General features: G+C 42.9%; 1 protein-coding gene across 3 annotated transcripts in view; it reads left to right on the top strand.

Moving 5' to 3' along the window:
• CELF4 (CUGBP Elav-like family member 4) overlaps positions 1 to 14,188 on the top strand; it is a 695,302-nt gene that overhangs the window by 588,092 nt on the left and 93,022 nt on the right. For 2 of the 3 annotated variants that reach the window (XR_009275937.1, XM_058823562.1), the window contains exons 4-5: positions 3,675 to 3,803; positions 8,957 to 9,036. Coding sequence is in view for 1 of the 3 variants with exons in the window: in XM_058823562.1 (XP_058679545.1) it covers positions 3,675 to 3,803; positions 8,957 to 9,036 (209 nt within the window). In the remaining 2 variants the exon portion in view is untranslated. The remainder of the gene's footprint in view (positions 1 to 3,674; positions 3,804 to 8,956; positions 9,037 to 14,188) is intronic. The other variant, XR_009275938.1, reaches the window with a different exon arrangement.

Below are 14,188 nucleotides of genomic sequence, written 5' to 3'. Positions count from 1 at the left end.
AGACAGACCTTGATGACATCAGCACATCCCCTCTTAGTCGCAGACATATTTTATGAAAAATCTTTTTCTTAGGATTTTTTCTCCTGAGAAGCTGAGAGGCGTCAGGAACAAAATGTAAACATTGATTATCTGCTGCTGTGAAATGCAACAAGTAGGTCTTTGATTGGCCCATGTTAAGTGTTTGTAATTAATGGCCAATCACAGCCTAGCTAGCTTGGACAGGGAGCCGAGCCACAAACCTTTGTTATCATTCCTTCTTATTGTTTTGCTAGCTACCCTTCTGATGAAATCCTTTCTTCTATTCTTTTAGTATACTTTTAATGTAATGTATATTATAAAATAAAAATCAAGCCTTCTGAAACATGGAGTCAGATCCTCGTGTCTTCCCTCATCCAAGAAATCCTGTGAACACCGTCACACCTCTTCATTTTATTGTTGCAAACTCATGGCCGTTTTTGACATATTTAAAAAACAGAAGTTTTCATGAAGCTTGGCATGCCAGTATTTTGTCCAGGATGTGGAAGACTATTGTATGATGATGCCCAGGGTGTAAGAGGCTCATAAAAGACCATTAGAGGAAAAACTCATCAGCCAAGATCTGGAACACATTGAATGATCCCTTCTGCTGGACTCTTCCCTCTCTTTTTCTACTCAGGATATGTGATCAGTGTTGTTAAAACACAGTGTTGAGTTCCCTGAAAGAGTTGGGATGTGAGAGGCAAATGCAGCACTTTGTTATAGAAACTACTGAAAGTAAAAAAAACTTGTTAAATCAACTCATTTTTTTATCAGTCTAGAGTGTGATTGTGTAAAGTTCTAGGATGGCAGATATAACAAACGATTCGCCTGACTATACAGGGTGATGTTTTTCAGGAGGGAGACAGGGTGCTGGTTTGGAGATGGGGCTGGAGGTGATGTCCAAGCAGTGGCTGTCCATGGGGATCCCCTTCACACCATCTCCCCTGGAGCAGCAGCAGCTCCTGGGGAAGGTGATGCCCCCCTTTGACAGAGCCTGCCCCTGATGGTCAGATGCCCATCCCATGGGCAGCTCACCAAAGCACCACATCACCTGCCAGCCACTGCAGATCCAGTGCACTGCAAAGATGTGGGGTGGGGGATGTAAAAATAATAATTTGAGCAGTTCCTAAAACACCTGGTTTCAGCTTTGCATAAACTAGACCAGACAAGGCAGTTTCAGGCCAGTTCCACACTAGAGAGTTTTGCTGACAGAGGAGGGATGTGATTTTTTTTTTTTTAATGATACATTTATATTAGCAAAAAGTCTGGTGAAAACAGTTACACAGCTAGAAGAGTGTTTTTGCTGATGCAGCTTATTTGAAACAGGGGAAGCTGTACAAAGTACAATATAAGGCTCTTCTGTTGTGCTGGAAGCATTTAACAGGCACAAGTTTCTAGACAAAACCTTTTGCCAATCATGTTCCTAGCTCCTTCCAGCTCATCTGCCCCCTTCCTAAAATATCTTGCAGGAATCTGGTCCCATTTGCTAGGCAGGTTTTCTCCCAGCATCTGGGAAACCTTTGGACTTTGCACTGGACTCGTTTCCTAAGGCTCTATAATGCCCTAGACTGAAAGATGCTCCCCAGTGCACACCATGAACTTCACCACCTCTTCTCTGAGGCTTGTACCTCACATCTTGGAGTCTCTTTTGCAGGACACTTAGGCTATTGGGAAAACAAGCCTTTCACGTGTCCAAACCACCTTCTTGTGAGGTGGGGACAACCTACAAACTGTGTCGTGTTAGGTGGGGCTCTGTGCACTACAATCTGAACTTTTTGTTGCCAGCAAAGACCTCCAAACACCTCTCTGCATAATAAATTCCAACATAAAGTAGGAATATTCTTTACTTTAACAGGTCTATCAGAAGGCTATTTCTGTTTTTCTCACCTATCAGAGGTGTACCTGTATCTCCCTAAACCTATTTTTCCTACCAGTTCAGCAACCTAGCTGAAGGCAACATAATTCCTGCTTTTCTGTGGGCAGTACACTTTTCATTGTCGTGGATAACTCGACTGCAGGGTTGAAAGCTCCTAATATCCTCATTCAATAACCACTGCATGAAAAATTATTCACATCCAAGGCTGTAAAGTAATTTGCCACTGTGCAGGTGCATCTTGGAGAGGGGAATTTTGATCAAACACTGGTTTGAAGCAGAACAGATTGCCTACTCCAGTGATTTCTCAGTGAACAAAAGTGACATGAATTGCCCAATTAGTCAGCCAGAAAAGGGTTATTGCAAACCAGTGTTTTGTTTAGCTTTAGGTTAACCTGTACACTAAAAAAAAAAAATTAAATTTTAAAAAATTATTTCGATATTTACATATATTTATTCAAATTAGTTACATCTGCTCAGTAACGTGCTCTGAAAAAACCCTCTTGGTTCACACATTTACATAGTGTTTAATGAATCATAAATAAGACATTTATGAATCATGTGCAAATGGCCTGTTTACATACACGATGTAAACTATGTAAATTTCCTTTTTTTTCTTGGTGTAATGGTAGTAGTCTTTGAACAGAAACCTGATCGAGAGGCATCATTCAGCCCCCTCTGAGATCCTTCTGACAATCTTATTTTTTTCACCATTATTTTCTGGAGGTGTCCCATGGAGATCCCCAAACTTGGTTTAAGGCCAAGTATAAATCATAGAATCATTTGGGTTGGGAGGGGCCCTGAAGATCATCCAGTTCCAATTCCTGCTCTGTGCTGGCTCCAGCAGGTCCCTGTGGTTCCTGTGCTGGGAGCCCAGGGCTGGATGCAGGGCTCCAGGTGGGTCTCAGCAGAGCAGAGCAGAGGGGCAGAATCCCCTCCCTGCCCTGCTGCCCACGGGGCTCTGGGTGCAGCCCAGGACACGTTTGGTCCTGTGAGTGCACAGTGCTGGGTCACCCTGAGCATCCTTGTTCAAAACACAATTATCCACTAGCAGAAAACATCCTGCTTTGGCATGAAATACCACCTGCCTGAGCTATCTCATATATTAACAATTGTATAAGTTAACTTTATATTTCAAAAAACAATTTAAGTTTCAAAAACTTTGGGCTTATTTCAAATGAACTTTATAAATATATTAAAAATCTCATCCAAACTTGTAGATACATGTCTCTGAGTGGGCATGAATGACAAATCTCCAGTTTACAGGCTGTGACTTCCGTTATATCCTGATTTTAAAAAGCTTATGTTTAACATTTTTTTCCTGCAACTTATTTAGTATTGCGAGGGCTACTAACTTATGTTATTTTTCATTTGGACTTGGTTCCAATATACTATATTTATCACATTCCTCTTGGATTGCAGTCTGAGCAATGTTGTCATTTCAGTTACTGCAAACTGACTGCAAAAATTGATCAGAAGAAGTTGATTTGGAAGACTTTGGTGCCTAGGTTTTAAGAGGCAGATAAAGATTTCATAAACAACCAAACCATTTTTGTTTGTTGTTTGGTGGTTTGGTTTTCCCAAAATTTGCTGGATTATTTCCAAGTACTCATGTGAAGTCAGAGGCTGTTAAGTTTTTTCGAGCCAGTCACCTGAAAAGACTATCAGCTTCTGAGGTGTGTCACCTCGGTGAAGTGACTGCTTGTGTTGCATGTGGTACTGAGCCATCTTGGCTTTCACACCCCTCCTGAAATATGGTAAGCATCTCTTTATTTTGTTCCAGAAGACAGAAAACTCTTTGTGGGCATGCTCAATAAGCAGCAGTCGGAAGATGATGTGCGCAGGCTATTCGAGGCGTTTGGCAACATCGAGGAGTGCACGATCCTCCGGGGACCCGATGGCAACAGCAAAGGTAAGGCATGCCTTGTGCTGTACCCTGCTCTTCGTGTATATATCATTTTCTGGTGTGAAAAACCGTATCATGCAGCCCCCAGAACAGCTCCTCTTACTTTAGGAGGGGGCACATTTTTACTCTGCTGGTCGCTCTCTGCTTGTGCGTCAGAGGAAAACGCTGATCACGTTGTGAAACACTCATCTCCAGTGGGCTGTGGGTCACCACATGCAAACTCATGCCTCCCCTCTGAACAAGGCCTTTACATTCACTCCAGATGTGCTCTCCCCACCCTGTTGAATAGGATGGCTCTTTCTTTAAAAATGCCAATATTGATACCTTAAATCTTGGCTCACCGTCTCCATCATCGCCTCTGTTTGTCTCTCATCCACCAGCCCCAGGTCTTTCCCTTCTTCACCTGCTCTTTGTATGGGCTCATACCAGCCAGTGAGTGCAACTGCAAGGGTACAGGTGCTAGTTTAAATATTACACTCATTTACTGTTTGAAACATGCAAATATTTCATTGAAAAACATTGAGGTTCCTTTCCTCCTTCTGCCACTTTTTTACCTGAATGGCACAAAAGATCTTCTGCTACAGCCCAGGAATGAGCATGAGGCTTCTTTCTGGTGCAGGAAGGTTATCTTTTTCCCCAAAAGTCTCTAGACAAAGTAACTTCAATCTGAATAGGAAACCCTCTCCTCCTGGCCATTAATGTGTCCATTAAAAATTGATCTGCATATAATATAGCATAAAATGTGTGGGTATGTGCAACACCAGAGAAGAGGCCAGTCTTCACACAGTTCTTATCTCACTGGATATTTTGACAAGGTACAACATCAACCAGCACATTTTTGCAACTATGTCTTTCTCCAGTGCATCACTGCGATTTGGATTTTTTGCAAAATCCAAATTTTTTGCAAAAAAATCCACATCACAGTGATGCATTGGAGAAAGACATTGTTATTCCATAAAATCACTGGTGGCCAAAAAAATTACTTTACACCAGCCTCATAGCTGTTCAACACACATCAGCACAGATCAGCCTTCTTGATATAAATGGCTGAAAATAAGCTGTGGGCACCTTTTTTCAGTTTTGGGTTCACTTCATTTCCACCACACCCAAAGACAGGGGCTGGCCCACAGGGAAGTAGTAGGCTAGGATGTCCTAGAGAAGCTCCAGCCATCATAACAGCAGACAGTTAAGCATGTCAAGAACTGAACAAATCAGTAAACTGGGAAAAAGCAAAAAAAACCATGTCAGGCTGCTTCCACCTGGAATGAAATTTAATGAAAAAGGAGTTAAACAGAGTAATAATAAAGGCAATAAAGTCTGAGTTCTGTGAGAAACAAATTCCAGAGGACATCCAACCCATGGACTTGTCTTCATACTTGCTCTATCTTTTTTTTTTTCCTTCTAAAACAATTTCATTATAAGACAGAATCTGAGTGGCAGCTCCATATTGCTAACCAGTTTAATTATTAGTGCTAGCAGACTGCAGTCTCAGGCTGACGTTTCACTGAGCTGTTCAGGATCAATACTGAGCCTTGACAGAGTTAATATTACCAGCTTCCATTTGCTGGTGCTATTTACTGAGAATGTGAAGCTCCTAATTTACACACACACGGTTTCGTGCATGCACACATGCACACAGAGCAGTCAATCCAATGGAAAACTTAAGGCTAGTGCCCTTATCTTAGGAGACAGTCAGGCAAGCCACAACTCCCACAAAGTTATTCCCAGTCTGTAATGTTTTCCATCTGCTAGAAACCAATATGTGACACACATTGCTTGTGAGCTACTTATTTTGGGCAAAACCCATAAGGCTTAAATTCTACGTAAATTGAGATTTAAGCAGATTGTCTAAATTCCAGATAGCAGTCAGATCCCATGCACCTAAATCCTGCCCAGCCCACCAGGTATCCCTGTGGTGAGCCTCTACACCTTTCAGGTAGCTCAGTGCAAGCATTGCTCTAGAAGATGGGTAGCAGCTCCCCAGTTTAATCCCATCACAGCCCAGGCATAGCCAAAAAGCTGCCCAAGGCCCAAGCCTTTCCTGAAGCCTCTCCTGAGCCATGGGCCTTCAGGGTCTGCATAAACACCTCCTGCATGAGTTGCAGTGCTAGGAAGGGTGGCTGGAGCAGGTAAGCAAGTGGCAGAAGAGCTGGGACTGAGGAATTTCTCACCCTGAAGGGGAATGCAGCACCCTGGGAGAGGATGGAGTGCTTCTGCACCACTCCAGGTGAAGCTCATGAGGGTGCAGGCAGGAGTACTCAGGTGAGGGACCTGAAGTGGATGCAGAAGGACCCACAGCGTCTTAATTGCTGCTGCTCTCTGTGCAGCTATTCTTTTTCCCTTCCTATTTTTTTCCCCATTCAGCAGCTTGCCTCAATAACTCAAAAAGTAAGAACTTCCACCAGCACCTTCCACAAGAAGAGCCTTACCCTGTGCAATTACAATCCTAGGGCCTGATTCTGCAGCCTCCTCCAAGCTGAAAAAACAATCAGGGCAGCCCCTTCCAGCCCTAGCCTGGAAGCAAAGGAGCAAGAAAACCTTAAGCACATGTATCACCCTGTTCAGCAGAGGTTATATCTCTGTGTGTGTCAAAATCCCTTCACACTCCAGAGCTGCTCCTGTCAGAAGGACACCATTGTTCTGAGGAGAGTGACATGACTCACATCCTCAGCTCACCCGCTCCTGGAGGCAGCTCTGGTGACTATGGCAAGGAAGATTATGTGCACTTCTGGTGCTGTGTACAGAAGCCATCTGATTGAATGCACAAACAAAAAGGACAAAATGTTGGGATCTGTGCTATTGCCTTGCCATTTACACCAGTAAAAGCTGAGTTTTCACTCATCCTGCTACCTCAAAACCTACTGGAAGCAGTTAATAGAAAGCAGTAGGAGGGATCCCATTAGCATCCTGAGCATTAAACAAGATAAATGCCTGCTACTCCCTTTATTCCCACCTTTATCCAGCTCCACTGATCCATCAGGACCCTCAGCACAGGGGTGAATTTCACCTGACAAGAGTGAAACCTTCAACATGACAGCAGCATCACAGCCAAAAATCCTGCTCTAAATTAAATTGGTGACTGGAACAGGAAAGCTTTTGTATATTTGCTAATCAGCATCTTCTTTTTAGAGGCAGAAAGTACAAAAGAATCTCTGCAAATAATTAAACACCCTAATTCTGGATTATCTCTGATTAATGAAGAGGAAGACACAGTATCTCAGGAGCCTGGGAATGCTGGGCTGGGATTATGTCATAATTGATCCCTATTGTTTCCAGCTGAAGTTTATCTATCTCATTTTCTCATGATTGTCTCTTCTCAGCTCCTTATAAATTAGATCCAACTATTAGCAATAATAATTGGGCTTTTCCTGAAATACAGCCTGAGTGCAGTGTTGGGAGGGTGATGCAAAGTGAACAGCCCTCAAAGTGAACTGTTAGATATTTTATATGTGTATATTATTTTTAGAAGAGGCTATCACTGCTTTCTTCAATCTCACTTCAATCAGCCTGCAGTGATGATTTTAGGGACCTTTGGGGTTCATTTTTCTACTTTGCATCTCTTCTAATTCCACCATGTGCTGTAGGGATCCAAAGGGGTGTGAAGACTTTCTAAACTTGCTGCAAAGGGGCTGGAGAGCCATCCCACTGTCAGGACTGGCATCCTGTGCCCTGCAATCTGCAGCCCTTCAGGGAAACCGAGAGGGCTTTGCAAATTGATTAAAAGCTCAAAAGTCCTTGGTAGTAATAGAAGGGGATGGAAGCCAAAACTTCTCAGATCTCTCCCAATCTGTTCCAGAAACTGCCTCAGCATATGGAAATTACCCTTCCCATCTCTGAGTCACTTTGCTTGTAGCTGGGAGTGTTGGCAATACTTTCCCCCACCCTAGAAGTGCATGTAACCCTTTGAAGTGTTGATCATTTCTGCACTCTAGCGCACACCCATAAATGCACCTTTCTGCCCTAAAACCTTATGTAAGAGTTTGGTGTGAGATTGCCCACACAGCAATACAGGCCAGAGAAACACTGCCCACATTTCTCTAATGTCCAGAAGAGAACACCTACACAGGCACTGACTTTGCAGCTATGAAAAACTTAAGATTCAAGTTTCAGTGGTGGCAGGATGGTAATCAACACATGGGTACCTCTCCCACCCCTGCTACTTCACCAGAAGGTGTCTCATGCTTTGCCAGACCTAAGTGGCTTGGAACCAAGACAGGCTCTGGGCAGTCTGTCACAGAGCTCTACCAAGCAGTGAAATCATAAGGTACCTTGTGGGCTTGGAGTAACTCAAATACCTTCTGTACATTTGTCCTGTGCTTGCTTGTGTCAAGAATGTGCAGCTTTCCAGTGACTTGCACATGATTGCATGCTGTTTCTCACAACCACAGAGGGAGGAACACTCATCATTAGGTCTAATATCAATAAAAGAAACAGCTTTTTCGCTCAATAAATTGTAAAGCTGTGCAAGATTCTGCCATGGAAAGCTGTGGATGTCAAAACATGACTGGATTCAAGATGTTCTTGCTAAGTTTGTGTCTGTCAGTACTTGTTACAAGTAATGTGGGAATTCTGGAAGCAGCTTAGCCTTAAGAGGTCCTCAGGCTGCTGATGTCTGGACTCTGGAAAAGGACCAGGACTGTGACAGTGTTCACAGGGGTTCTTGGATGAGGGAAGAGACGAGCATCTGACTCTATGTTTGAGAAGGCTTGATTTATTATTTTATAATATACATTACATTAAAACTATTCTAAAAGAATAGAAGAAAAAGATGTTATCAGAAGGCTAGCTAAGCTAAGAATAGAAAGGAGTGATAAGAAAGGCTTGTGGCTTGGGCTCTGTGTCCAAGCCAGCTGACTGTGATTGGCCATTAATTACAAACAACCACATGAGACCAATCACAGGTGCACCTGTTACATTCCACAGCAGCACATAATCAATGTTTACATTTTGTTCCTGAGGCCTCTCAGCTTCTCGGGAGGAAAAATCCTCAGGAAGGGCTTTTTCATGAAAAGATGTCTGCAACACAGGACACATTTTTTTTTTGTTTTACCTTCTTCACAACCACATTATCAGTCAGTTCTGAGGACAGGACACTTAGCTAGATGGAATTTCATGGTACCCACGCAAACTTTCTTACGCTTTTCTTTTTCCTCTTCCAGGGTGTGCATTTGTGAAATACTCTTCACATGCAGAGGCCCAGGCTGCCATCAACGCCTTGCATGGCAGCCAGACAATGCCGGTGAGTAGCTCTGTCACACGGGCAAGTGAGAATTGGGCCAGCCCTGGCTGCCCTGGGGCCTGATTGAGGAGGAGAAATTATTTACCTGTGCTCTGCAACTCATCATCCAGGCCCAGGGCCTTGGGTGTGCTTAACTCAGCAGAGGAAAGGCTGGGATGGCAGTGTCATTCCTCACTGGCACAGAACCCCAATGGGTGCTGTGTTCTGTCACCAGCAGTTTTGATGGCCTGAAAAAAAGACACATGGTTCGCACATGCCAAAAAGTTTGGGTCAGACTTGCCATGGGCACAACCTCTCAATTTTCAGAGGGATGAAAAGGATAAAGAACTTTTTGCCAGCTCTCAGCAGAGACAAGCATGTTCACATCATGCTTAGTAGGGGCTAGAGAAATATCATAAGAGTGATGGGTGCCTGTCTCTGTTACCAAAATGTACCAACCTGGGCATAAGCCTGGGCCCCTTCACCTGCCCCTTGAAAGGTGTCAGGCCTTGGTTTCAGACCAATTACTGGATCTTCCAGGAAATATCTGAGGGATCAGTTCACTTGCACAAATTTCTAATCATATGGGGTTTCAAGAATGATTGTTCAATAAAACAGAAATGGGGTTGTATTTCTATGCAAATAGATATCCGTGCACCACCATGAGACAGAGAAGGATATAAGGCATTCCACTGTCGGTAGGAGAAGAAAATCTGGAACAAGTTGTTTTGGTTTATTATAATAGTGTATTATTTTTATTACTAATTATTCACAGTGTAAATCATGGAAGGCTAAGAAGCATGTTGACAACTTGGAAAGGATACAAGAAAGCTCAATTAAAAATATTTGAGAGTGTAAAATCTCCCTTTCAGTAAGAGACTCTAATGTAAATTCATGAATTTATCCAAATAAGTTTAAAGTGGGCCCGACAGATTTTCTCTAGATCTGTGCAGGGATGAAAAAGGAAAATTCTTTACAAGCAAAAAGGTTTCTAAAACTAGCAAACTATCAAGATCTCATTTTTTGGAACCCTATCTTAGACAAATCAGTTTAAAAATGGTACATGTTTATCAGTGATGGTACCAAAAATGTCTCCTCAAATATGGGGTCTCCATTTTTCGAAGTACTTAAATACTTTTAAGAGTCTCTTCCTAAAAGGCTCTCCTAGAAAAAAAAAGACATTGGGTTTGATGATGACATTCCATACTGATATATTATGGATGTCTTTCCTGAGACAGGTTAAAGAGGAACTTTTAGTGACATTCTTTTAAACTTTGACCCAAAGTGATAGTCTATAAGCTGACATCAAGAATTTCAATTCAGAAGGGTGTGGTACCACAAAAAGGTTTAGTAAAAAGTCAGCCCTCATCCCAAAAACCCTGCAAATTCCTGTGACAAAGGCAAAAGGCAGACATGAAAAAACAGACAAAACCCAAGGAGAGTTAAAGATTTTGTCTAGATATAGTATACCCAAAATATCATTATTCCTCCCCAGGCCTTTCCCTTCCTACTTTCCCAATACTTTGGATTAGAAGAACATACTCATCTCACAGCCACCTGGGAACAATTTATGACTCCATCCTGGTGGTATCACCTGAGCTTAGGATATACAAAACACCTGAGAATTTCGTCACTTCATGGATCAATTTTATGGGACCATTTGTCCTCTTGACTTATCTGACTCAAACACCTGTTATAGAAACATTCTATAATAACCAGAGCTGGACATCTGAAAAAACAACACAATTTATCCTTTATTAGATGGCCATCCCAGACTCAGAATCAAGCTCCCACAGCTTCACAAGTTTCCATGGATTGGCTGAACCTCACAGTACATAGTTCACAGAAAAAGCAAGGAGGAAATTAATTTCATTATAAGCTAAGTTACATGGCACTGCCTTGTGTCTCCCATGAGCTACAAGCCGCCACAACAATGCCACCATGTCTTTGCAGACCTGTGAGGACCTGCAGAGTGACCAACATTCAGTGAAGACATGGAGCCTCTGTGGTTTTTCCCCATGGTGGCTCAAAATTTCTAGGGCTCTTTGAAGGAGATAGGCCAAATCCAGCCAGGATCTCAGTGCCCATTCTTGTTTTCATGGTACTTTGGGGCCTGCAGCTGCGCTCAGGACTTGTTTGGATGTTCACAGGGAAATGCAGCCACCTCGTGGTGAGATGCAGACGCAGCCCATCGTGGTTGGGAAGGAGGGGGGCATCTCTGCCATCTTCCTTCAGCCCCCTTCCATTCCTCTCGCCACCAGGACTGGCCTCATCTGCCCGGCTGCGATGCCAACTCAACGCTGTTGCTGTGGCTCAGCCAATTTCAGCATCTCCTGGTTTGTCCTCGTGTACCACCAGCAGGGCATCCATCATCATTCCTGTCAGGTCTCGGGCCGCTCGCTCCTGCGGCAGACTCCTGTTTCTCCACAGCTGTCAGGATTATTGCTCTGCTGTGACTTCCTGTTCACACAACATATGTTGCCTAATAGTTTCAAAAGGCAACTTTCTTTTATGAAAGTTCCTTTCTTTTTTTTTCTTTTTTTTTCTTTTTTTTTTCTTTTTTTTTCTTTTTTTTTAATTAACCTTACCTTGGACAAGTGCCTGACCATCAGCCATTACAAACCCATTTCACAATGCAAGGCACTTGTTTCTCCTAAGGGTCCATCAAGTCTAAATCTTTCCAATTTTTACAAAATCAATTTCCTTTAGAAATAAGCTACCCAAAATCCCCTAATTTTGAGCAGGCACAAAGATCCTTTTTTACCTACCTGTCAAGAGAGCTTCCTTTTTGTCTTTTTAGATCATATTTTCTATTCGCTCATCAACTTTATGAGACTGTTTTACTGGAATTCTATATCATCCTTTATAAGAGATCATAATCTTCATGTACTTTTGCTAGTATTTATAACATATTTACAGTAATTATATGTCCTGTACTTTTAGTTTTGATTACTCCTTCCTTCCTGTCTCTATTTCCTATCCATATGGGGACATAAACAGGTCCCTTCCTATCGTTCTCTTCTCTTCTCTTCCTGTTCCAAGTCTTGTCCCTAACAGCCTTTTCCACCAACACAAATTCAGCTGCTATTGCTGTAGTGACAGCTTGCAGAACTAATTTCTCTGCTTCAGGACTGACTCCTGTCCAACCCAAAATCTTGGTCTGTCTTTCCATCTCCTGGTGGATGTTTAGCTGTCAGAGCAAGTTCAATATGTATAAAACTGAGCTCTTGAACTTTTCCACCCAAAACCTGTTTTTTCTATCCTCCACCTTCATTTTCAATCACTGTGGACAATATTATCATTCCACCTGTCAGTCATGCTTTTCCTAGGCATCATCCTCAGCTTGGTTTTCTCCTTCTCCCCATGTCTTCATACCTGGAAAACAGCCAAATTGCACAAGAGTCATTCTGCAGAACACATCTTACTAATCTAAGATGTGGCCTTGTCCGTCCACCCACACAAAGCAAACTCTTCCCAAAACTTCATTGAACTATCACAGAATGGTTTGGATTGAAAGGGAACCCTAAAGATCATCTACATTTCCATTAGCAGGAGTAGAGACACTTCCAACTGCGCCAGGTTTGTCAAGGCCTTATTTAAGCAGGCCTTGGTGACTGCCAGGGATGGAGCACCCACAGCTCTTCTCTGGCAGCAGGCTCCACTGCCTCACCACCCTCACAGTAACAATTCTTTTCCTAACAGCTGACCTAAGACTGCCCTCTTTCAGTCTGAAGCTATTCCCCTCCCTCCTGACCCTTGTTAAAACCCCCTCTTCAGCTCTCTTGTAGCCCTTCAGGGGCAGGAAGATGCTGTAAAGTGTCCCTGGAGCCTTCTCTTCTCCACCCTGATCAACACCTGCTCTCTCAGCCTGTCTTCAGAGGAGAGGTGCCCCAGCCCTCTGAGCATCTCTGTGGTCTCCTCTGGACTCAATCCAACAGCTCCACGTCCTTCTTATGTTTGGGCCCCCAGAGCAGAATGCAGCACTGCAGGAGGGATCTCAAGAGGGTGGAGTAGAGGGCAGAATCATACACATTTAAGTCACAGCAGCTATCCTCCCCAGAAGCTGCACAGGGTTAAAAAATAGAGGGTTTTGCACTCTTTTCACCATGTTGCCCACTGAGGCAACTCGGAATTTCTTTGGTAATGAATTCATTCCTGGAAGGGGAAGAACAGTAATGTTACTGTTTACATTTCCTGCACAAGGGTGAGAAGTGAAGAGTGTGATGTTCTTGGCTTATCTTTAACTATCTGAAAGTTTGTGACCTATTCTAAATATCTTCTAGGATTCTTGCAGAAAGGAGAGAGAGCGACATTTCCAGAGATTTGTGCATTCTTCACTTTTTCTGTGCTAGGATGGGCAATATCACCTTCTGGGCATGCCTGTCCCATTATAATGGATAACTCAATAACAGGCTTAGACTGAATACCTGAGGTGGGCCCCATCTAACCTAATTTGAGACATCCAGAAGTTAAGAAACTCATGTCTGAGGTTGTCATCCAAGTTTGTCATCTAAGTTTCTCTTATAATCAATAGAGGAAAATAGATACCTCTGGAGAAATTTTATTTTACAGAAATAGATTTTGAAACCTGTCAAACTAATAGGCAAGCCCAAATAGAAGTGTGCTTTTTAGCTAATTTTAGGCATCAATTTGCTATGGTACTCCAGCTCCAAAATAGTGGTTCATCATCCAAAGTGCAACTTAGAATGAAAAAAGGACCAGAATGCAAAAAAGCACCAGTGCTTAAAAACTAAAGACAAAGCCAGTGCAGCTTAAAGTGAACACTTCACATTCAATGCTGGGAGACCTGAAATCTGTCCTGGATGTTTGTTGCCCAGATAAAGCAATTTGGGATTCAGAAACCAGGCATCCTGCAGCAGAGTCCCCTGACTCCTGTTCCATTAGATGTGCTGTGAACTTGCTTAACACACTAATTGTCAGCACTATCTTCATTCCATATCCTTCTTTAATTAATGGGGGTTCAAGGCCTCAAGCTTCTGGTGGCTTCTCCTACCACACAGACCAAATTCTCTCTTTGTTTTACTGCACAAGCCTGCAGCAGCTTGGTCAAAGCACAACATTTCCTCTGCATCCAGGCAATAGCATTCCAAGTCTATCCATGGCTGGCTGAACATTTTCCATGAAAATTACTTTTCAGATGGACTCCTTGGTT

The sequence above is a fragment of the Ammospiza caudacuta genome, chromosome Z (genome assembly GCF_027887145.1).
Source record: "Ammospiza caudacuta isolate bAmmCau1 chromosome Z, bAmmCau1.pri, whole genome shotgun sequence".
Classification (NCBI taxonomy): domain Eukaryota; kingdom Metazoa; phylum Chordata; class Aves; order Passeriformes; family Passerellidae; genus Ammospiza; species Ammospiza caudacuta.
Note: the sequence above shows the minus strand (reverse complement) of the source record. Positions and strands in the feature narration are given on the sequence as shown.